Source organism: Onychostoma macrolepis, chromosome 21 (assembly GCF_012432095.1).
Source record: "Onychostoma macrolepis isolate SWU-2019 chromosome 21, ASM1243209v1, whole genome shotgun sequence".
Taxonomy (NCBI): Eukaryota; Metazoa; Chordata; class Actinopteri; order Cypriniformes; family Cyprinidae; genus Onychostoma; species Onychostoma macrolepis.
Genome location: NC_081175.1, coordinates 7,170,336 through 7,194,671, shown reverse-complemented (window position 1 = coordinate 7,194,671; position 24,336 = coordinate 7,170,336). Strand labels below are relative to the sequence as shown.

Genomic DNA, 24,336 nt, shown 5'->3' with positions numbered 1-24,336 from the left:
TAATGAAATGCGAGTAGAACTGTAAATCTCACAAAAACTGTCACCCCAAAATAAAAACGAATTATATTTTGTACAAAGAAAATGAAGTCTATTTTCAGGATAATTAAAGTGTTTTGAATTGCAACATTAAATCGCATGACAATTAGGCACATTTCCACATGCAATTGTCTTGTCATTACTGTAACAAAACAATTATATTTTTATTGTAAGCGGTAAGCAATGTAAACTGTAAGTATACATAATAGTAGCATTAATTTTATATATGCTGACAATTAAAGCTTAAATAATAATAATAATCTAAAATAATAATTGTTGTATCCAGACAAGATCATTTTATTTCTGCATTACAGTAATGAGAATTTTATGGAGAATTTGGGGCAATTGTCATGAAATTAATGCAAAAATCTTGCAACTAATTTCATTTTCTTTGTGCAAAAGAGCCTGAAAGTGCAGAGAGTTTCTAATTTGATTCCATTTCAGACAATTTCACTTTAATTTCTATGCAATCTACGCTGAAGCTTTTTTTTTTTTTTTTATGTTTTCATTATATATATATATATATATATATATATATATATATATATATATATATAAATAAAGGTCCCACACAGAGGACACATCATTTTTGCACAAGATAAATTCAAAATATTCATAACCAATGAATACCAGTCATATGATATGTGATACACTAATGTTATTTTGGTGAGAGAGTACCTTGCTCTCTTAAAAAAAAAAAAAAAAAGAAAAGCAGCAAGAATAGGCAGCAATGGATGAATATGATATGTAGAAAAAAAATTCCATGAATTTTGGTTATTACTCCTCAGAGGTCTAAGAAACATTTACAGTATTAACAAGCATGCTGCACACACACTTGATATTTCATCATTCCAATATCTGGCAGTCTTAAATGACTTGGTCTGCTTTGTTTATACTATTTTGATACATTTAAACAAAATATGCAACAGCTGTTTAAGATCACATGCTTATGTTTGTTTTGTTTTTTTAATGTAATTTCACAGTAAAATGTAACAAAGTAATTTAATATTGTCCTTCTTTCCTGTAGGCCAACCAGTGAAAATGGCACAATATCAGGATCGCTCTGGAATGACGTAAAATACACAAAGTTTCACAAGAACCATATTTTTAGCTACAGGCCTTGTTGAGCAGTATTTAATACAGGCACAATATGAACCGAGAGCGAACTAAGGCTGTATGTACAAAGTATGCACAAACATTTTCACAACTGACAAGTTAGTGTCCCAGTTTACAATATCTTACCCAAATTGCATTGAAAATTAAATAATAATAAAAATAACATTGTAAACATTAACATCACATTCATCAAATGCTGCAAATTGACTTGCTTTTGGAACACAGTAAAGATATGTAAATAATGGACAACAAGATACAGGAAGCTATGGGCTCCATTACCAAACACAGCAAACTAACTGAAACGCTTGAGTTTTTTTTGTTGTTGTTGTTGTTGCTGAGTTGATGCTCCCGCATTTCAGATTAATCATGATATTATAAATGCCTCAAGTAACTATGGTTATTAGCCTTTGACATCAATTTTTCAGCTTCATTACAATTTAAGAACATAATAATTGGAAACTGCCTTTTACTTGTACTACGTAATTTTCCACTCCACCAACAGATAAATATTTATCATTACTGATCTCAGATCTGTGAAAACTGAAACTTTAGTGTGGACATATGAAACCAAATTGTTCATACATGAGTGCAGTGCGATAAATGAAGGGTGTAAACATTACGATCTTCAAAAGATCTATAAAATGGAGACACTTTAAATGATAAAAGGTGATAAATCACTAAAGGCATTGTTTGTGAAAATTGGCAACAATCACCTCCATTCAATGGCATCTGTCTCTAAAGCTTTTGTGTCTTGTCTTTTTGGTAAAACGGATTGCCATGCACTGTTAATATTTGCTTCAGACAACATTCTCAGGTCCAAAAAAAAACAAAAAAACATGTTCCTGATAATGAAAAAGAGTTCATTGCTTGAACACTGGAAAAAGTGGAATCCCAGAAAAAAAAGGGGAAAAAATCATAAAAGAAAAAAGGAAAGAGCAAAAAAAAACTCCAGCTGATGCTTTGAGGAGTATAAAAGATGGTGAGCCTCCAGTCATCCCAAAATAGATCATATGATACAGCAGTTTTTCCTGTGATAGGTCAGTTATGGCAGCAGTTGACAAAATAAGAGTCCTTCTTTTGCCCAAGATCCACCCCCTTCTCCTCTGTGAGGATACAATACCAAAATATATAAATAAATAAATCCAAATAGGAACAATAATCACATTATTGTATCAATTCTATAATATTATTTACATTCCTAAATAAAATTCTTATTAAAATGCATACAGAATTTGATGCAGCATCATCTTAATATTTCTATCCACTTTATTTTGCAACGCAGAAGTAAGCTATTGTCTTTGAATGTGTGAGACTTCTGATACATTAGCAGCTATAGGATAATAACTAGAAGAATAAAGTGCAGTAAACAGTAAGACTATTTGCGCTACAAAACAGTGGGGTTATGAGTAAAATAATATATTAAAATAACACAACAACAAATACCAGTTTACATTATAAATCAGCATAACATAATTTTGATACAGGTAAAATAACTGGCAGCAGATGACACCAGAAGCCTTGCACATTCGAGTTACAATTGGCCGCACATTTTTACATTAAAAAAGGTGGACAATAGGTTTAGAAATGAATAAATACTCTGTACCGTTACTGATCAAAGCAAAAAGAACAGCTAATATGCTTTCCTATTAATACTGTTAAAAATAAATAAATAAAAACATGTGTGTACATCTGTTATAAAATAACTATTAGCCACTATTAAGCCTGCGTAGGTTAGGTCAGGAAATTGGTTGTGGGCTGCTAATGCTAAAGGGTGCACCTTTGTTTCCTCACAAAGACGGTCCTTGCAAGCAGTTTGCTTCATCTATTGTCATTGCAATGACAAACATTTATGCTTTTCATGCTTATGCTAAGCAACAAGTAGCTGAGAGAGTTCTACATTTGTTAACAGGGCCTGAAAAGCCTTGTACCTGAAACACACAGACCCAGGTATAAAGTGTAAAATAAGTGTTTTCTTTTAAGTTTCACTTTGCAGCAAACTCTCACCTTGTAAGAACTCTAAAGCACAGCTACTGAAATCTTCAGCCACTTTCTGAAACACCTCATCTGTATTAAAAAAAAAAGAAGTGAAACTTCTCGGTATCTAATTGCGTGTTACACAAAAACAGTGCTCAGCAGAGCAGATAAACTGAAGCATCACTTACCGACATTTTTTCCCGTTTTGCTGGAGGTTTCGAAATGTTGTGCACATATTTCTGTAAATGTTAAGAGTTAATGTTGTTTTATTGAAATGCTTTGTAATAGTTGCACACAGAAAAGAAAAACAGCTAAATACATGCTTACCATCTGCAAAGTCTTGAACATCGTAGTAGTCTACTTGCCGCACCCTTCGATCGGCCTCAATGAGGTCACTCTTAGTGCCACACAAATATATCTTGCAGTGCTGAAAATAAAATAAGGTGCCCATAAAGTTGTGCTGAAGTTGTGCTCATGTTTTTGTGAGACGTGGGTTTATTTTACCTCTTCACATTTCTGTAACTCCTTCACCCAGAACCTGGCCCTTCCGAAACTGCTGCTGTCGGTCAAGTCTAAGTGTGATTGTGAAAAACAGACATGAATTTAGGATAAAAATTAGATTTTTTCTTCTGGCACATTTTCTTCTGATTTCTCCATGTACACTACTGTTCAAAAGTTTGGAGTCGGTAAGATTTTTTTTTTTTTGAAAGAAAGAAAGTAAGAAAGAAAGAAAGAAAGAAAGAAATTAATACTTTTATTTATTTGTTGAATGGTAGTGTTTAAAAAAAAATAAAAAAATAAAAACATTTACTGTATATGAGAAAAATATTAAGTATGATAACAACAAAATTAAATAATTGTTTCCAGATTTTATTATTATTATCATATATCTAAAAAAAACTAAACAGAGTAGTTTCAAATAAAATAGTATTAAAATAACCAAATAAAATTAAATTTTGGGCCAAACTTTAAAATGTAGAATGAAATCGTAACATCATTTGAATTAAAAAATAAAATAAAATAAAATATCTCAAGTGCACATTTTACATTTGACAGTCCAAAAAAGTACATGGAGTAAAAATTATTTTATTTTGCCTCTCTAAATTTTACATGAACCCCAGAGGAACCCTGATTAACTTATTTTAATCAAACACATGAACTGCCTAGCAGGACTTGTAACTAATTTGTCCACAGAGTGAGCAAGCATGAGCCATTTCCTTGCTCACTGTCACCTGACTGCTAGACTGAGCTGGTACATGCTGCATTTTGGATTTCTTTCCGACAAAAAAGAAAAGAAAAGATACACTTCCTGTCAAACTGCAAAGAGGGATATACCATAGCAGACAATGGCAGCACGGGCTCCTCTGTAATAGATTCTGCTCATAGCTTCATAGCGTTCAGACCCAGCAGTGTCCTAAGATCAAAGGAAACACGTGAAGTCACAAATGAGTGGTTGATCAGCGTATATAAAGTCCAAAGTAACTACACTTACCCATATTCCCAGAGTAACCACCTTGTCACTGACATTGAGGGCTTTTGCAACAAACGCAGCCCCTATAGTCTTAATGAGACAAAAACAATTTATTGAAAAACACATATATATATATATATATATACACACACACACACAAACATATAACGCCTAGAAACATCATATCAGGTCATTGTCAAAAAGCCACTGACTTCCATGGAAAGGTGGCTTTACCTGTGGAGCTGGTTTATAGTATGTGACGCATGATTAGAGATTGTTGCTAGCCAGTCAAACTTACATCATACACAAAAATATCTTTAATGAGAACAAACTATCACAAAAAATGGTAAATTAGCCTGCTTCTAAAGGACTAATTACTTCTAGAGGCTGCTATGCTAACCCATACTTACATTTTGATATGGTCCCACAAGAAACCGGCGATGTACGTATCTTTCCACCAGACTGGTTTTACCCACACTCTCCTTACCAAGCATGACCACCTTAGCATCCACTCGCATGGCAGTCATGATTATATGGGTTTGTTGAAAAAGACACTACAAATATAAGCATATAACTGTTTACATAAGGCATATTACAACTAGATAGATACTGTATAGACAGCATCATCCTAGAAAAAACAAGTCTGATTAATTGTATTTAATGTGCACTTTTATTGCAAAACAAATAAATAGAGAGAGCTGTAATTGCAAGTAACATATTAATAAAATAAAACGCCACTTACTCGTTGACTGACATACTACAGCACATGTAAAGTACTTGAGTTACTTTAAAGTTACAATTTTACCTGTAGTATGCCATTTAATATTACATAAGTCAATATATTTTAAATGTACTAAATTGCAACATCATTATTGCAATATATATATATATATATATATATATATATTACAAATATATTTAAAAATTTGACATTCAAATAAAATAAAATAAAAATGACATTAAATGCAAATAACATGTAGTTAAGTGTTCGAAAGCATTACGTTCAGTTAGAAGCCTTTTGAAGTATATAAAAAAACACTCTTTTTAAAAGTACACTAAAGTGTTGTGTTTATAAGATTTCTAGCACTACTACATCTACAGAGCTAGCTCTGGCTAATAACGCAGTCTCAGTATATCAAATAAAATAGTATCCATATGAAGCACACTAGAGGTTAACTGGCGTTCTCACATTTTTTCACTTACCTAGGCTTCTGGTGTATCTGTTGACGGGACTTCAGAGCTCCAGAGTGACTCTACAGAGAGATAAATACTGTAACGTTAACTGGGTGGCTAATGGTTTAGTTAGCAATCCACACTGATGTTCCACAAAAGCTCATAATAATAAAATTGAAGACTACTTGACGTGTAAACACATAGGCAGCGAGTCACAAGTCACATCGAACGGAAGACACGTTCAAAAATAAAAAATAAAAAAAATGGTAAGTGATATGTTGAATGTTTTTCAATCGAATACGATAGAAGAGAGCAGCTTAGCTTTCAACATCACTAAATACAGCAGAGCTAGAGAACTTCCAAGCCATGTTTCCCCGATTACATGGAGAAAAAAAAATCTAAGTTACAGTAAACGGACTGACAAATGTTATGTATTCGGTCAATGAGGAACTGTAGTGTGCGTGGCTAGCTGGAATAAACTAGTGTGTGTGTTTTTTTGTTTATGTAGAGGAGGATGTGACTTCACCATGGCCAGTGGTTGTGTCTCAAATGTACGAATCATTTAAGAATCAATCTTCTGAGTCGAAGCTTTTCAATGAACTGGTTGAACATTCGTTGACGGATCAGTGTGAATCGGTTCCAGCGAATCGCAGAAATGTCAGGTGTAAAACGTACTGGAAATATGTATGTTCACAGCTTCATTTAAGAGAGAGGAATTTTCTAAATAGCATGTCGTTAAATATGGAAATTAATTTGAGTATTGTCAAAGTCTTTGGTATTGTTTAATATAAATGCTAATTACATTTAGTCTCAATATAACCTTATTTTTATGAGTTAAAACGTGGCTGTAAGAAACTGAACATGGACACGTTACATTTCAATAAATGCCTGGTAACGAAACATAATTTATTGCTTGTAATATGCCGCGCCGTTGTTCATCATGAATCACTTGATGCAGTTTTTGACATCTCTCAATCGGGTCTGAATTCAATTCTTCAAAAGAATCGATTCACGGAAATGATTCGGACGTCCTATCACTACAGGCACGTGCTTACATTGCCGCTGCTGATTGGCTGCTCGATTCACTTGGCGCGTGACAGTTTGCTGAGTATGTGATTATCCCCCTGTGGTTGGCTGCTTGTCTCTGCCACTCAAGGTTTCTTCATCCAGATTGGCTGCTCTGCTTCGGCACCGCCTAAATTTGCCAAAATGCTGTCTATGTAGACAGCTCACTACGTTTTGAAACAGAACCCGTGTATTAAGGGGAGGAGAATCAGAGCTCATGTGAAAATGGCGTCTCCGAAAACAGTGCCTAAAGATGCCCAGGTAAATAATGCTTTAGAAACTGTTTTGTCCCGTGTTGTGCAACATTTATTCGTTTTAAACCATAGCGATTAGAGCAGCATGTTTAAAGAGCGACTATGTATTTTATTAATCATATTCTTTATGCACACCTGCGTTAGCACGCTAACTGGTTCACTGCAATGCATTTGAATTCGCCTCGATTATAACAGAATGTGTTATAATTTACCTTGTTTTTATTAATTAAAATGTTTTTTGTTTTAAATTAAAATGTATTCATCATTAGTGCGTTAAAATGTAAGCTTAGATATTTGCTGGTGCATCGCTGCATGCTAATTTAATATAACGTTGCATGATATTTTCCTTTTTTATTTGTTTATTTATTTTTTGTTATTATCTTCAAAGGTTATGATGCAGATTCTTAAAGACATGGGGATCACGGAGTACGAGCCCAGAGTGATCAATCAAATGCTGGAGTTTACATACAGTAAGTCGGGATGACTTTAACCCTTCAGCATAAGTTACTGTTCTGTACTAGTAAGTCATCCAATAACATTTAAAATTTCACAGACCTTTTTTTTATTTTTTCTTATATTCTTTTCTTTCAGGATACGTAACAACTATTATTGAAGATGCAAAAATATATTCCACCCATGCCAAGAAGTCCAGTGTGGATGCAGATGATATAAGGTTAGCAATCCAGTGTCGAGTGGATCAGTCATTCACATCTCCTCCACCACGAGATGTAAGTTGTTCTTCTTGACTTATTTTTTTTTTTAATGCATAACACATTTGTGACTTATGATAATTAATAGTTGGTCCATGGTTTCAGTTTCTGCTGGACATTGCAAGGCAGAAGAACCAAACTCCTTTGCCCCTGATCAAACCATACACAGGCCCACGTCTTCCACCAGACCGTTACTGTCTCACCGCACCAAATTACAGACTGAAGTCCTTGCAGAAAAAGGTATTATTTTAAATAATATGTGATGCTATATAGTCTTTGTATTTTGGGTCTAAAATTTGGATTAGCTGACCTAGGGATTCTTGATAACAAGGTCTTGTGATGTATTACTACTGTTATTGTGCCTGTAAAGCAATGGTTCTCAAGTGCATCCTACTTTTTTTTTTTTTTCCTTTTTTGTTTTGTTTTTTGTTTTTTTTAACCAATGTTCGCATGACTCTTCCAGTCATTTGTGAAGTACAGGCTAAAGTGCTCAGTGGTCAGTACAGTGTTCACATTTGCTAATTTTGTGAGCTAAAAGGTCAACGGTCTATAGTCAGTAGAATAAAAATTTTATGTGTAAAGCACAGCTCAGACAGAGTAATTTTGATTAAATCAAGTAATTTTCTGTTGATTAACACGGCGAATTCACATGATCTTGAATGCGTTGCGAAATATATATATATATGGTGCTGTTTGTGAACCCTTTAGAATTTTCAATATTTCTGCATGAATTTGACCCAAAACATCATCAGATTTTCATATAAGTCCTGAAAGTAGACCAAGAGAACCCAATCAAACAAGTGAGAGAAAAATATTTTCTTTGTCATTTATTTGAGAAAAATGATCCAGTGTTACATATGTGCATTGCAAAAGAATGTGAATCTCTTGGATTAGCAGTTAATTTAAAGGTGAAATTAGAGCCCGTCTGTGCAGAGGTGTTTTCAGTCAGTGCAATGACTATCAAATGTCAGTGCGTGACCTGTTTTATTCAAAGAACAGGGATATATCAAAATCTGATCATGTCTGTGGAAGTGAATCATGTCATGAACAAAGGAGATTATTGAGGACCTCGGACAAAGAGTTGATGTTGCTCATCAGGCTAGAAAAGGTTACAAAACCATCTCTAAAGAGTTTGGACTCCACAAATCCACAGTCAGACAGATTGTGTACAAATGGAGGAAATGCAAGACCACTGTTACCTTCCTGAGAAGAGGTCGACCAACAAAGATCACTCCAAAGCAGAACGTGTAATAGTCTGTGAGGTTGCAAAAGTTCCCAGGGTAACTTCTATGAAACTAAAGGCCTTTCTCACATTGGATAATGTTAATGTTCATGAGCCCACCGTCAGGAGAACACTGAGCAACCATGGTGTGCATGGCAGAGCTGCAAGAAGAAAGCCACTGTTCTCCAAAAAGAAAATGGCTTGCTAAACATCATGTGGACAAGCCAGAGGACTATCGGAGAAAGGTTTAATGGATGGATGAAACCAAAATAGAACTTATTGGTTTAAATGAGAAGCTATTATGTTCAGAGAAAAGAACACACTGCGTTCCAGCTTAAGAATCTTATCCCATCTGTGAAACATGGTGGTGGTAGTATCATAGCTTGGGCCTGTTTTGCTGCGTCTTGGCCAGGACAGCCTGCCATAATTGATGGAACAATGAATTCTGAATTATACCAGCACATTCTAAAGGAAAACATCAGGACGTCTGTTTAAGAACAGAGTCTCGAGAACGTGGGTCATGCAGCAAGACCACAACCCCAAGCACACAAGACATGCTACCAAAGAAGAACAAAGTTAATGTTTTGGAACGGCTTAGTCAAAGTCCAGACCTTAATCCAATTAAAATGTTGTAGAAGGACCTAAGCGAGCAGTTCATAGGAGGAAACCCACCAACATCAGAGTTTAGGTGGTTCTGCACTAAGGAATGGGCTAAAACTCCTACATGTTATTGTGCAGGACTGATCAGCATTTACAAGAAACTTCACCTTCAGTTACTGCAGCAAAAGGGGGTCACACCAGATACTGAAAGCAAAGATTCACATACTTTTGCAACACACAGATATGTAACATTGGATCATTTTTCTCAAATAAATAAATGACACAGAAAATATTTTTCTCTTACTTGTTTGATTAGGTTCTCTTTGTCTACTTTCAGGACTTATATGAAAATCTGATGATGTTTTGGGTCATATTTATGCAGACACACAGAACATTCTAAAGGGTTCACAAACTTTCAAGCAGCACTGTATATGTATATATTGTAGGGGAATTTACAGTTAAAACCCAAGGACCAGGTGTGCTGAATGAAGACCAGGAGTCAGAGATGCAATCAATTGAAGAAAAATTTACTGAAGAAAACAGTTTGCAGTTTCATCAGCAGAAGTCAGCTGATGAAACTGCTTCTGAGTTCGTAGGCCGCTCTGCGTACATGTTCCAGACACCAATAGTTATACTCTAACAGAGGTCACTAGTTACGTCAATACATAGGTAAGCAAGATTCTGGTTGGTAGATAAACTTAGACAATCTCCACTCATGGACGTAAAACTCGAAGCATATCTTCTAGTGATTATTTGGTGACAAGTGATCAGAGGTCAGACGCAATAGGTCTCTCCAGAGATGTATATCTGTTACTCTGGACATCAGGGTGATGGCAAATGACGATTTCCTCCTAGAGCTCTCTCTCTCTGTATCTAGATGCAAAGATAGACATTCACACCCATACGCAGGGAACACTTATCTGTACTTCATGGTTACCCTGAATCTTATCAAATATGGTTAACTACACACACACACAATGAGAGCAGCTTCTTAGAGAGTTAAAAGGCAGGCTAAAGCCATATTCAGCTTATTTTCTAACATGCATAAATGTCAAGAAATATTATAATTAATATTATTATGAAGGCCATTGTAGATCTGCGATCCACTCCATATAATTTTTTTAATGCTGTTTCTTCCTGATGAAATAAAGCTTGGCTTAACAAAATGTATATTCCTTAGAAATATACGCATGTCATTTTATTTATTTATTTGACCTTTTGTGGTATAGAAACTAGAGTTATTTTAGTATCATTAATATTTTGAGTTAAATTTTTATATTTTATTTTCATTTTAACATTTTAGTTTTTTTTTTGTCATTTTATTTATTTGCTGATGTCTGTGTAGTTTTTATGTTTCAGTTGTGGTTATTTAATACATCAAGTTAAGCTTTAATTTCAGCTAATATTTATTTCAAGTAAGGTTGTTTTTTGTTTTTTTTAAGTTTCACTTAACTATATTAAGCCTGATAGAAACTTTTGAAATTCAGTATCCTCATCTCCATATTCAGGCTGAGAGAGTGCTGGTTCTTCAAAGGAAACAAACAGATGTAAGTTAAAATGTATGGCAGAATGTACAGTCTGATATGGTTTTGATTTGAATGTTTAGGTGTCTTCGTCTGCGGGCAGGATAACGGTGCCACGGTTAAGTGTGGGGGCAGTGTCCAGTAGGCCAAGCACTCCAACTCTTGGTCAGTTATTCTAAATACTTAAGAACACTCAAATATTTCAAGCATGCACACAATTTCCAATATATATTCACTAAGCTTCATTGTTACAAGAGGAGCATTTAGTTGTTTTACTTAGTTTTTCTCCCTGGTGAACAAGTGCAAAATCTAAACCTGAGTTTAAAGCATCATCATTGTATTTACTGCAGGTACGCCATCAGTGCAGACAGTGGGGACTAAAGTGGGGACGCCTGTGTCACTGACCGGTCAGCGCTTTACAGTTCAGATTCCCTCCTCACAGGCTGCCTCTGTCAAATCAGGTAAGTTTCTACCTTAGAATAAGCAGTTCTTCTTGTATGGACCATATGGAACATTTTGTGCCAAATCAGTGAGCAGATGAAAAGTTAAGCTATTGATTGAGCTTAGAAAAATAAAAGCATGCCAGATTTAAGATAATGTGGTGAATTATAGCAGTAACCTCATTAAATTAATGATTTAATTTGTTTTCACAGCTACTCCTACCACTCCCACAGTTCAAAATGTCCTCATCAACCCCTCTCTCATTGGCTCCAAGAACATCCTCATTACTACCAATATGGTGTCACAGAATCCATCTAGTGACTCAACCTCTCTTAAGAGGAAGCATGAAGATGAGGATGACTATGATGCTTTATGACCTGCTGTGGTTTCTTACTAGTATGGAAGTGATTCTGTAAATAAGCAATCGATAACTATGAATTTGCCTTTCAGTAGTCTTGTCTTGTTTAGATTCTTAGGCGATAACAGCCAGTTACCATTTATTGTTCATTTTTGGAAGTACAAAAAATAAAAAATAATTCATAAATTGTGTGTTTGGTTGTTGTTTCAAAAGCTCATGTATCTCATGTATTTATATAGAACAAATTTAGTTGTTTAGTTGGTTATCTGTGGTGCAAAAAATCTTTTTGTTGTTTAGGTTGAAGGAAAGCCTTTCATGGACAGTTATTCAGATAATTTAATAAATACCTTCATTATTTGAAAATATTATTAGGTAGGTATAAATAAAATGTAATTTTATATAAACGGGTGCATCTCAAATTAGAATGTCGTGGAAAAGTTCATTTATTTCAGTAATTCAACTCAAATTGTGAAACTTGTGTATTAAATAAATAAGTCTTTGGTTCTTTTAATTGTGATGATTTTGGCTCACATTTAACAAAAACCCACCAATTCACTATCTCAACAAATTAGAATATGGTGACATGCTAATCAACTCAAAACACCTGCAAAGGTTTCCTGAGCCTACAAAATGGTCTCTCAGTTTGGTTCACTAGGCTACACAATCATGGGGAAGACTGCTGATCTGACAGTTGTCCAGAAGACAATCATTGACACCCTTCACAAGGAGGGTATGCCACAAACATTCATTGCCAAAGAAGCTGGCTGTTCACAGAGTGCTGTATCCAAGCATGTTAACAGAAAGTTGAGTGGAAGAAAAAGATGCACAACCAACCGAGAGAACCGCAGCCTTATGAGGATTGTCAAAATCGATTCAAGAATTTGGGTGAACTTCACAAGGAATGGACTGAGGCTGGGGTCAAGGCATTAAGTGCCACCACACACAGCCAAAGGAATTTGGCTACAGTTGTCGTATTCCTCTTGTTAAGTCACTCCTGAACCACAGACAATGTCAGAGGCGTCTTACCTGGGCTAAGGAGAAGAAGAACTGGACTGTTGCCCAGTGGTCCAAAGTCCTCTTTTCAGATGAGAGCAAGTTTTGTATTTCATTTGGAAACCAAGGTCCTAGAGTCTGGAGGAAGGGTGGAGAAACTCATAGCCCAAGTTGTTTGAAGTCCAGTGTTAAGTTTCCACAGTCTGTGATGATTTGGGGTGCAATGTCATCTGCTGGTGTTGGTCCATTGTGTTTTTTGAAAACCAAAGTCTTGCCACCCGTTTACCAAGAAATTTTGGAGCACTTCATGCTTCCTTCTGCTGACCAGCTTTTTGAAGATGCTCATTTCATTTTCCAGCAGGATTTGGTACCTGCCCACACTGCCAAAAGCACCAAAAGTTGGTTAAATGACCATGGTGTTGGTGTGCTTGACTGGCCAGCAACCTCACCAGACCTGTCAAGAGGAAAATGAGAAACAAGAGACCAAAAAATGCAGATGAGCTGAAGGCCACTGTCAAAGAAACCTGGGCTTCCATACCACCTCAGCAGTGCCACAAACTGATCACCTCCATGCCACGCCGAATTGAGGCAGTAATTAAAGCAAAAGGAGCCCCTACCAAGTATTGAGTACATATACAGTAAATGAACATACTTTTCAGAAGGCCAACAATTCACTAAAAATGTTTTTTTTTTTTTTTTATTGGTCTTGTGAAGTATTCTAATTTGTTGAGATAGTGAATTGGTGGGTTTTTGTTAAATGTGAGCCAAAATCATCACAATTAAAAGAACCAAAGACTTAAACTACTTCAGTCTGTGTGCATTGAATTTATTTAATACACAAGTTTCACAATTTGATTTGAATTACTTTTCCACAACATTCTAATTTATTGAGATGCACCTGTATATGTATATGTATATGTATATGTATATGTATATATATATATATATATATTAGTTCATTTTAAAATAAATCAATAATATGCCAGCAGAGGGAGCTGGTTAGACAGGGAGAGATCTGTGTGCTTTTACTCCAGGAATAAATATTAATACTACTTAAATGTTAATACTACTATAATATAGTTATGGAGACTATATTATATATTGAATATTTAGACACTCTTCTTTACATGTCCATGCTTCTGGTCATCTGATATTGTATAGTCATGTGTGGAGAATATATAGATGCATAATTTAGAGACAGCAAATGAGATTTACACAGTTTCTGAAATACAAATAGTTAAATGGTTAAGTGTACATTATAGCAAGTTAACAAAGGTGTATCTGTTGCTCAAATGGTAGAGCATGGTGGTAGCAATACACTTTTTTTTTTTTTTATCTTGTGTATTTACACAGAACAAATTACATCAGATGGACATATATTAGGAAATCCAGTGTTCCAAAAATGTGTATTTCAAAATGTAACTGTATATAGATTAAGAATGTATGAAAAGAGTGCGCAAACATAGCTAATTGTAATGTAGTTTATCCATTTTGTTTGTGCCTACATTTCTTCTGTGCATCCCGAGCATGCTCAGTGAGGTGAAAAAATATTTCACTGAACCAGAAAAGAGGGAGGTTCATTAGAGGTATTAAATATAACCATGATCATATAATGTTATTCATTTGTTCCTTTTATGCCTCATTCCACTTAATGGCCCTGTAAAAAATTGATTTAGACCTAATTCACATAACTCATTCTGTTTAGTAAAAAATGGTGTGAGGCTTATAAATGCAACAGTCTCCTGATTGCACAGAACGGTGAAACATGCTTGGTCGTGTTGAAGGGCCACAGCGCAACTGTTTGCTGTTTACTTCACTACAGCCACTCACGTAATTACTACATATTCCAGCGACTCTTATATAAACGTCAAGAGCGGTTCTGTGATTGGCTGAGGACAGTGTCAATCAAAGCCCCTTCATCCAATAGATTCGTTGCTCGCTCTCAAACTATGGCGGCCATGTTGTATCCGCGGGGGACTGGAGGCTGTTCGGAACCGAGGCTGTCTTCAGTCGGGAGTGTACGGTGGGGCTCTCGGGCTTGAACTCGTCTGGGTTTTACACCATTACAGATCTACACTCCTCGCCATGAGCCGTCCGTCCTCTGCGGGAGGCGCGGCCGGAGGACTCGGAGCTGGTAAAGCAGGAGGAAGTAAGCATGGAGGTTCTGGAGGAACAACCGCCTCTGCTGCCGCCGCCGCCGCCGCTGCTGCCGCTGCCGCCGCCGCAGCAGCAGCAGCCGCCGCCGCGGGGGTATCCGGCTCTGTCGCAGGCTCTGGTACGGTCCCCGCGGCCGCTGTAGCCCTTCCAGCCGCTGCCCTACCGGGACAGTCAGCCGAACTGACAGCGCTGTTTGAGTGCCCGGTGTGTTTCGACTACGTGCTGCCCCCGATCTTGCAGTGTCAGGCTGGGCATCTGGTGTGTAACCAGTGTCGGCAAAAGCTCAGCTGTTGTCCAACTTGTCGCGGCCCTCTCACGCCAAGCATAAGGAACTTGGCAATGGAAAAAGTTGCATCTACTCTGCCGTTTCCGTGTAAGGTAAGAACAACCCCGTAGCACGGGTGAAATGCATTTGCTGCCGTCATAACCAATCCAAAGTTGCCTGCAATATTGTTTCATTCAGTACTGTATGAGGGCACACAGGCAGTCATGAGTTTAGATGCAGCTCAGACGCCACAGGTGTATTTTGCATCAAGCCAAGATACAGCACTTCTGCTTTCATATTTTTAAGTCACCTTCGTTTATATTTTCAGTGACACAACCAGGTGAAGTGTGTATATTTTGCGTGTTAAACATTGTCCTCTATCACACCTTAATATTGAGTCATTCGTAGGAAAATCTTGCTGGGAAATGTAAGCTATTTTTATTTTTAAATGTCCCGATCATCACCAGCATATCAACATTGTCTCAACCAATGGCGTGGTTTTGGGGGCGGGGTTATCAGTTTGTCAAACCAATGGCAGGTAGGGAGGCGGTTGGGGAGTGCTTTGGAAACCTGTTTGAGAACAATTGTTGTTTTTGTAATTCTAATTGAAGAAATGGCACATTTCAGCTTTAAAATAGGGGCATAGTTTCACAGGCACCTCATCCATAAAGCATCCCCATATAGCCTAGGCTGATGATACACGGGGCAACATTTTGAGCAATGTTGCCGTCAACAGGCAACCAGGGGCCTGTTTCATAAAACAAGTTTACCAAATAAGACTTTATTTTAGGTAGTCTGGCTTATTGTCAGTTGGTTTGGTTTAAAATAAGTCAGACTACAGGCCCCTATATACTTCAAACAAAATCGAAGAACGAACTGATATGACGTCATTTCAAACAAAATCAGGCCAAAACGAAGTTCATTTTGAGTTCGTTTCAGCAGTTCGAAACAGCTCACCAAAGCAAACTTTCTGGGGGAGTTCGTTTTGGCTGCTAAACACCTTTGAGCTACCACTGGTCCGTGGCGATTATGCAATGGAAGGTGTGTTCTGGAAGTTCCACCTTCTTTGACGTGCAAATTTTTAATTTTTTTTAATTTTTTCCCCCGGTTCATTTCTCATTCAGCGGAGGTCAGGCAGGAGAACACCAAGTCACTAGCAACATAAATACACTGTGTCGAATAGTTGAGCTACCACAAATATATCCGCACCTGTATGATCGCTCGTGGAGACTTTAAAGATTCAGAGAAAGCACTTAATTCCTAGAAAGAGATTGCAACAAAGCTTGGTGCAAAAAGCGACATAGAGAAACATCAGAAGCAAGTTTTCCAAAGCCATGAAAGGAAAGAGTAAAGATATAAGGTGGCACCAAATACATGTTTCAAATAAATGTTACACCATACTGCTGCTGTTCAGTAAGCTAATTTAAAAGGTATACAGTAAATTACGTTTTCTGACTATGAGCCATTCACACTTAAAGGACTGATTATGGAAATTGTCTTTTTGTTTTGGAAACAGGATACTTGACTCTGAACTGCTGCTAATCATTATTCTTTTGTCTATAATATTCTGACCATTGGTACCAGTCTCACACCTAGATACACCGTCATTGCGTCATTGTTGTGTTTAGGGCGTGAGCGTTGCGACATGTTTACATTAGGGCAGCGCAGGGGTGTTGGAATGTTTGAAAACAGTATATCGTTGCTCAGCCTTTTCGAGCTTCTTTTTGCCCCCAAACGAAGAACGAAAACGAACTTCGTTTGAAGTATATCGGGGCCTTAAAGCCTCTTTCACACAGAAATTCCGGAAAATACACGGAAAATGTGTCCCGGGATTGCTTGATTGTGGTTCATTCACACTGCCAGTGATTTTCCGGAATATGTTACCCCCTTTCCACCAGCAGGAACCAGGTGCTAGTTCAGAGCCAGTGCTATTACCGGTTCTTAGTTGGGTCGACTGGCGAGCCCTTTAAGAACCGGTTGCTTTTCCACAGGCTAGAGAGCCAATACAGAGCCAGGTCTTATGTCACTGAATTCGCCATGTTTCGTTTCACTAGTGCGCTAGTGATCCTGCACTAGTGATCCCGGAACTAATCCGGGATGTGTTTGCGTTCACACAGAAGGCACTCCATCAATTTCTTTTCCCGGGACCAACGTACAGTGTGAAAGGGGTTTAACTGATATAAGCCTGGCTTGTTTGGTAAACTTGTTTTATGAAACAGCCCCCAGACAGAGAGAGGGCTCACGACCTATCTAAAGTATCCATATAGAAATTTGTTACCCATTCTCAATGGGAAAGTGCCCAAGCAGCACAGCTCAAAATAAGTTGCCCAGCAAAATTGCTTAAAACAGTTTCCCCGTGTATCATCAGCCTAATTTTTTAATATATATTTTTTTGATGCACTTAAGGCTCGTTTCCACCAAGGGGTACGGGTCAGTATAGTACAATACGGTACGATTCGGGACCGAACACCCTGACCCAGCTTGCGTTTCCACCGCCAACAGTACCCTTACTTGATAGGTGCGGTGTATGCCGGAAAGTAGCTATCAAAGATAAAGTGTGACAATAAGCACAACTCTGCCTCTTTTTGTTAAAGGTCATTTTTAATTAACAATAATAGCCATTATTAAGTATAAGTACAAAGTATAAGAGGCTTATCTAGGAAATAAAGACAAAAGCAAACAATTCAGTCAAACGTATGCTACAAAGTCAGCGCTGTACTACGGTAAACTTTGTGCTCAGCCAAAACGACATGACCAGGAACAAATAATAGATTCATGAGACCACGAATGCCTGTTAAATATACCCAAAATGAATTGTATGTCATGTTTAATCACTACAGAGACATCAGAGCCAGCGGCTAATGTCGGAAGGACAAGCCGAGCTAAGGCTGCTCTAGGCGGATACATGAGCACTGAGCGCCCGGTGATCGCCTGGAGCTCCGAAATCGGTATAGCAAATTTTCAAATAGGCACTGTCTTTATAAATAAACCGCAGATTTGAGTTTTAAACGACTACATTCTCGCCTGAAAAACTCTTAAAACTACATTTCATGACACAATAACAGTAATATTTTGAAAATTACGTGGGTTTTTGGGCAACGACGTTTCACAAGTCCACAAGAACAGACAAAAACACATATTGAGAAAATATAAAATAGACTGTTATATTTTTGTGTTTGCGCACTCTGATGTAAATTAGCCCAACACTTATGGACAGCAGAGCGGAAGGAGTGAAGGAGAAGCTTTATCCCCTTGTATCATGCAGAAGTGACGATTCTAGTCAACCAATCAATGTTCTGCAGTGAGTTTAGCTCCACCCTTTTGTAGGGCTGGGCGATATGGCCTAAAAAAACAAATCCCCGATTTTTTTCACAAAAAATCAATCTGCAGATGACAAAGAAATTGTTCAAAACAAGTTTTAACTTTATTTTGTTTTGATTTTCCCTTCTGGGATTTGATCTGGATTTCCCCCTTGGGGTTAAAGTGCAATCAGAAACAACAAGCCAAAGAGACAAGATGGCAGGCCCTGCCATTGTAAACAGTGAAAATGTAACATAACATAACATATAACATAAAACGTAACATAAAACATAAAATTATGTGACCCTTTTTGATAAGTTTTCTTTAAACACAAGTTTAACATCTTGCTATTCAGTAGATAGGAGGTAGTTCTGATAAAGGATGGACGATGACATCGTGGGGGTTAGGGGGTGTGCCCAAAGCGTGAATCCGTATTCAGAAAGGCACGGAAAACGAATAACGATTGCTAACGGTTGCCTGTTACAGTTACATTACAGTACATAAAATGTCACTTACCACATAAACAGACTAAGGAGAGAAGAAATATACATTTTCCTCCCTTGTATTTATTCTCCGCAGTGAGTCAATGTCATGGACGTAAGGGTAGAGCAAGTTTAAATGTCTTTCTAGTCTATATCCATCTTGTAATCCCGCTGTTTTGGGTATTTAAAAAAAAAAAAAAAAAAAAAATTATTTGTAATAGAGCAGACACTGACTGTTGTTCATGTATTTATGACCTCATTTGGCGAGACAGCAGACGCTGAAAACACTGCGTGCTTCAGTATGTGTGTAGCAAACGAAACTGCGCGTCTGTGCATTCATTCATAAGGAGACACGCAGGATTCATATTTAAATGGTATTTTTGCAGCTTAACATTTACAGATACTAGTTCATATCGCAATTTGATTTAAGTGTAATGACCTACTTTTGATTTATTCATCCAAACTTTGACAAATTCAATGACATTCCGCGTTATACAGTACATTCTGTTTTTATAACTAGATTCCGTGATTCCGTCGGCGTTTTCTGCATCGCGGAAATCATAAGCCCTGATCGCACCGCGACGCTCACGACCGGTGTAGACACGGTGTGAGGTTTTTTTTATGGGTTATGTTATAGCCCTGCTTGTTTTGTTTTTTTAATGTTTTTATGAAATCTCTGTATTGCTCATTTAATCGTATTATTTACTGCCATGCGAGCCACAAATTAAAGCTTGGCGAGCCGCATGAGTCTCGTGAGCCGCGCAACACTGCTTTAATGGATCCGTATTCCGCAGTACACGTCATCTTTCCGAACACGTTGGGATGCGGCGGATTGCGGGAGGATCACGAAACCCTAACTAAACTCTAATATGGCAAACGCGCGTCGGGAGGGCTGAGCCCTTTCGGGACTACGGCAGCGTCGGCGGATGTTAAAGAGAAAACCGATTTTCATTCAAACAAATCGACGTGAATTACACATTCGAGTTAATCGATAAAATCGATTTATCGCCCAGCCCTACCCTTTTGGTACACTTTGCTGTGCTAGGTACCCCAACGGAAGGGTACCAAAAAAGTGGTACGGTTTACTATTTTGGTACCATTCACAGCTTCTGACAATGGAAACGGACATAATTGCGTATCGTACCGTACTGTACTAAACCATAACGCTCGGTGGAAACGAGCCATTATAGATATAAGTATGTGCACTGTCTTGTCTAAAATGCACAGTGAATAATATGTAGCCTACAGTGCCTGTCATTAAGACTGTAAGTCTATCCTTCACAGCCTCGTTTTCATCTGTATTAAATTCAATATGCCGTCTAACCTGGCTAAAGTCTATATCAATCGAATCCAGTGCTCTTGGTTTTGCGTCTTATAAAGTATCCTGTTACTATTTCAGTGTGAGAAATCTCTACAAACAATTCAGTGCGTGAGTAAACTGTCCGAATGAATCAAACGAAATCACAAACATTTTCAGATATTTTTGCAAATCTGTTTGATTAATTAAGAGTCCCACCAGGATATCTTTGCTATTTAAATGACTGATTTTGTGGTGTTAGTTTCCAGAATTTTGTGGAAAATTTGCAGTGTCATTTTATAATTTGTATATCACATTTACCATATTATAAATGCCATTAAAGGGTCAGTTCACCCAAAAATGAAATTTAGCCTGTGTTTTACTCGCCCTCAAGGCATCCTAGGTGTGTATGACTTTCTTCTTTCAAACTAATTCAATCGGAGATATATAAAAAATTGTCCTGGCTCTTCCAAGCGTTATCATTGCGGTGGGTGTTTTTTCAAATAAAGCGCGTGCATCCATAATAAAACGTGCCTCACATGGCTCCGGGGCGTAAATAAAGGCCTCCTGTAGCGAATCCATACGTTTTTGTAAGAAAAATATCCATATTTCAAACGTAAAAAACACTTTTCTCTCACTTCCGCTATCTGTCATACTTGGAAGCCGTTCTGGCAGATGACGTAGGACGTATGCGTTGTGCATGCTCCTCTGAGATATGCTAGTCTCGCAAGTTTGTTTACAGGAGCAAAGGAAGCAAAGTTAGCAAAGTTTCCTTACTTTAGCAAAGGAAAACCAGTCTCCTCTTGACATTTTTCTTTACAAATCCTCAGCTTGTACTTCTAATTCGTGACCGGCGTTTTGTTTTGTTCTCTCTCCGTGTTCGTCATTAATCGCGCAACGCCGACGTCCTACGTCATCCGCCGGAACACCCTGGAGCCGTGTGAGGCATTGTTTTATTATGGATGTGCGCGCTTTATTTGACGTCTTGTGGACTATTGAAAAAAAAACGCCCGCCCACTGCAATGATAACACTTGGAAGAGCCAGGGCAATTTTTAATATAACGCCGATTGGATTCATCTGAAAGAAGAAAGTCATATACACCTAGGATTAGGGCTGCTCGATTATGACAAAAATCATAATCATGATTATTTTGGTCAATATTGTAGTCACGATTATTAAACATGATTATTAGTGGGCCATATAACCAAAATAATTTTTTATGCAAGTCTAAAGTATTCAGTTAACAGCCTATAGGAATTGAATAATCAAATGTAAAATAAAACAGCATAGTCTTCACTGTAAGAATTAAACTTCCTTTGTTTCTTATTAAAGCTACAAAAGACATTCTGTGAAGAGCAGTGAGGGATTTTGTCTTTTGTCTTTTGTTGTTTAATTAACATTTAAAGGGTTATTCCATACCAAAATGAAAATTCTGTCATTAATTACTCAACCTTGTTGTTCCAGACCCGTAAGACCTCTGTTCATCTTCAGAACACAAATTAAGATATTTTTGATGCATTCTGATGGCTGTCTGACCCTCCCATAGAGAGCAATGTAATGAACACGATCAACGTCCAGAAACATTGCAAGGAGATCGGTAAAAAAAGTCCATGTGACATCAGGGATTCAACCGTAATTTTATGAAGCCACAAGATTATTTTGCTTATACCATCGGAAGATTATTTTGCTTGTTTCAAGCAAAAACTCACTTAATTTTGACTTGTTTTTTCTGAAAACAAGATAATTTTTACTTGTCTAAAAAATCCTTCTTGATTTAAGAATTTGTTTTATATTTTGGCTGGAAACATGACAAAAAAATCGAAGTAAGAAAAACATTTTTTGCAGTGCGCTGTCACTTTAAGAGCCGCACAGATCCAAGTTACTGTTATTTTCATTCTCATCTGTTTACATTCATTAGTTACATAACCGATGAGGGTTTACATAAATAATCACTAAGCGCCGCATTTTGAGACATTCTTGCGTGTATTTGACCATTTAGGCACATACGTTCAGGTACAAGATCACTTTAAATGTCTGTGTTCTGTTCCATCTCTGAGCGCAAGCCTCCTGAGGATCAGCGCAAGTTCTATTTCACGCTTTTAAAAATATTAATAAATCTTATCAACTTTAATATCTCAAGCACTTCCCATTCTGCAAAAGTCGAGTTACATGATTTTACTGATTTACATGTGAAAATGGGCTTTTATGGAGGAGTGAAAGCGCAGTGCTGGAAAGGGGGTGGAATGGGGTGCAATAATTGGTTTATCTCGATTATTATATTTTCATAATCGTTGGTGGCCGAAATCGAAACTGAATTTCTATTAATTGCATAGCCCTACCTAGGATGCCTCGAGTGAGTAAAACACAGGCTAATTTTCATTTTTTGGGTGAACTAACACAACGGGGAAAAAAAAAAAAGCACAATTTTCATATTGTGTGCTTTTATTTTCTCATTTATGTTTCTTTATCACACTATCATGTCAATAACTTTACATAGTATCATGCTTTTTGTTAATAAATGGCAACATTTTGTTGATTTGTGTTCTGCTATTTTGGTATTGTGGTAAAGACTAGGGAACTGAATTGTCAAGTCAAGTTGAGCTTTATTGTCATTCCGCTACATGCGGGGGGCATACAGTGGAACGAAATGTCGTGCCTCACAGGACCACGGTGCTACATAAATACAGGCATACAACAATGGAGTAAGACAATATAAACCTATACACAACTATCCTACTGATAGATTTTGACTATAAATATAAATATACTATCTATAAAAAAGTACCTATACAAACTAAAAAATACAAACTATACGAATGCTTCAGATAAGTACTGTACATGTGCAAGGAGAAACATTGAGTTCAAGCAGCTGGCTGGGGAACAGTGCAGGATGATTTGTAGTGCATGAGCATGTAAACATACATATATTACGGAGTTCTTTTTGTGGGATTTGTGTACACACAGCAGTGTGTGTGAGTGTAGCAGTATCTTGTATCAAAAGTGGTTCATTCACAGTTCCAAAGTTCCAAAACTGCTATTTCTGATTCTAAATAGCTGATAAATCTGATAGCTGATAAATCTGATTCTAAACAGCTGATAAGAAAACACATGATGTGATTGCTGAAATATTGTCAGGGAAAATTATAATTTCTATTGTCAAATGAGGATTAGTCATATTTTACTGGCGCAATTACTTGAAACAAGTTTTATCGCTTGGTTTAAATGGAAGAAGTCTTATTAAAACCTAACATAACTTGATTGTGATTATTTGATGATCAAATTGCACTAGAAAGATACTGCTACACTCTTAAAAAAACAAATGGTGCTATATAGCACTAAAAGTGGTTCTTGGCGTAAAGAACTTTTAAAGGGGCTTAACAGGTTCTTTGTACGGCAGTGGTGCTATATAGCACCTTAAGCACCCCAAAGAACTGCTGAAGAACCATACAGGAGCTTAACAGGTTCTGTATATGGTAGCGGTGCTATATATAGCCCCTCAGTCATGCCAAAGAACCACTGAAGAATCACTTTTCGCACCAAGATTTGAGAACCACTTTTAGTGCTATATAGCACCATTTTTTGTATTACATTAGAGTGTATTACATTAATTTCTTTTACTTTTTGGGCAGTTTGAGCTTTTAATTTTAATTTAAAAAAAATAATAATTTTTATACTGTGACTGACCTGAAACACCTTGATTGCATCATCAGTACATTAAAGTTGTATTCTCTGTTATCACTGGCCTGTGAAAGTTGATCACTACTCTTATTCTGGGGTAATGTTTCCTCCTTTACAGTGGCTGTAATCAGGACATGGCAACTGGTACGTGATGTAGTGCAGACTCTAGAGTGATACCAGCCATCAGTAAAGGAAAGTAGCCCTCAACGTTTGTAGTGAA

At 37.1% G+C, this 24,336-nt stretch overlaps 3 protein-coding genes across 4 annotated transcripts in view; 2 read left to right on the top strand and 1 right to left on the bottom strand.

The window, feature by feature from the left end:
- Positions 1–151: 151 nt before the first annotated feature.
- rab24 (RAB24, member RAS oncogene family) lies at positions 152–6,337 on the bottom strand. 2 transcript variants are annotated; one of them, XM_058758379.1, is made up of 10 exons: positions 6,297–6,337; positions 5,801–5,850; positions 5,008–5,151; positions 4,619–4,687; positions 4,462–4,540; positions 3,631–3,698; positions 3,454–3,553; positions 3,315–3,365; positions 3,157–3,216; positions 152–2,255 (listed from the first exon to the last, which is right to left on the bottom strand). In XM_058758379.1, the coding sequence occupies exons 3-10, from the start codon at positions 5,122–5,124 to the stop codon at positions 2,191–2,193; spliced, it is 609 nt and encodes a 202-aa protein (XP_058614362.1). In that variant the 5' UTR covers positions 5,125–5,151; positions 5,801–5,850; positions 6,297–6,337; the 3' UTR covers positions 152–2,190. The 2 variants fall into 2 exon arrangements, with proteins under 2 accessions (XP_058614362.1, XP_058614361.1); XM_058758378.1 differs by lacking the exon at positions 6,297–6,337 and adding an exon at positions 5,956–6,289.
- A 606-nt stretch (positions 6,338–6,943) lies between these two features.
- taf9 (TAF9 RNA polymerase II, TATA box binding protein (TBP)-associated factor) lies at positions 6,944–12,129 on the top strand. Its single transcript, XM_058758377.1, has 7 exons — positions 6,944–7,096; positions 7,478–7,559; positions 7,681–7,817; positions 7,905–8,039; positions 11,228–11,309; positions 11,495–11,605; positions 11,798–12,129. Exons 1-7 carry the CDS (start codon positions 7,061–7,063, stop codon positions 11,959–11,961), a joined length of 747 nt encoding a protein of 248 aa, XP_058614360.1. The 5' UTR covers positions 6,944–7,060; the 3' UTR covers positions 11,962–12,129.
- Positions 12,130–14,460: 2,331 nt separating this feature from the next.
- The window catches only part of siah2l (seven in absentia homolog 2 (Drosophila)-like), a 34,954-nt gene continuing 25,078 nt past the window's right edge, over positions 14,461–24,336 (top strand). The window contains exon 1 of the mRNA XM_058758376.1: positions 14,461–15,471. Coding sequence (XP_058614359.1) covers positions 15,022–15,471 — 450 coding nt within the window. The 5' untranslated portion in view covers positions 14,461–15,021. The remainder of the gene's footprint in view (positions 15,472–24,336) is intronic.

Excerpts from the sequence above, each read along its gene's own strand:
- rab24 (XM_058758379.1), bottom strand. The coding sequence starts at position 5,124 with ATGACTGCCATGCGAGTGGATGCTAAGGTGGTCATGCTTGGTAAGGAG. Across the intron at positions 4,541-4,618 it reads TGGTTACTCTGGGAATATGG|GACACTGCTGGGTCTGAACG; the intron begins GTAAGTGTAGTT and ends CTTTGATCTTAG. Across the intron at positions 3,554-3,630 it reads AGTTACAGAAATGTGAAGAG|CACTGCAAGATATATTTGTG; the intron begins GTAAAATAAACC and ends TTTTATTTTCAG.
- taf9 (XM_058758377.1), top strand. The coding sequence starts at position 7,061 with ATGGCGTCTCCGAAAACAGTGCCTAAAGATGCCCAG. Across the intron at positions 7,097-7,477 it reads CAGTGCCTAAAGATGCCCAG|GTTATGATGCAGATTCTTAA; the intron begins GTAAATAATGCT and ends TTATCTTCAAAG. Across the intron at positions 11,606-11,797 it reads GGCTGCCTCTGTCAAATCAG|CTACTCCTACCACTCCCACA; the intron begins GTAAGTTTCTAC and ends TTGTTTTCACAG.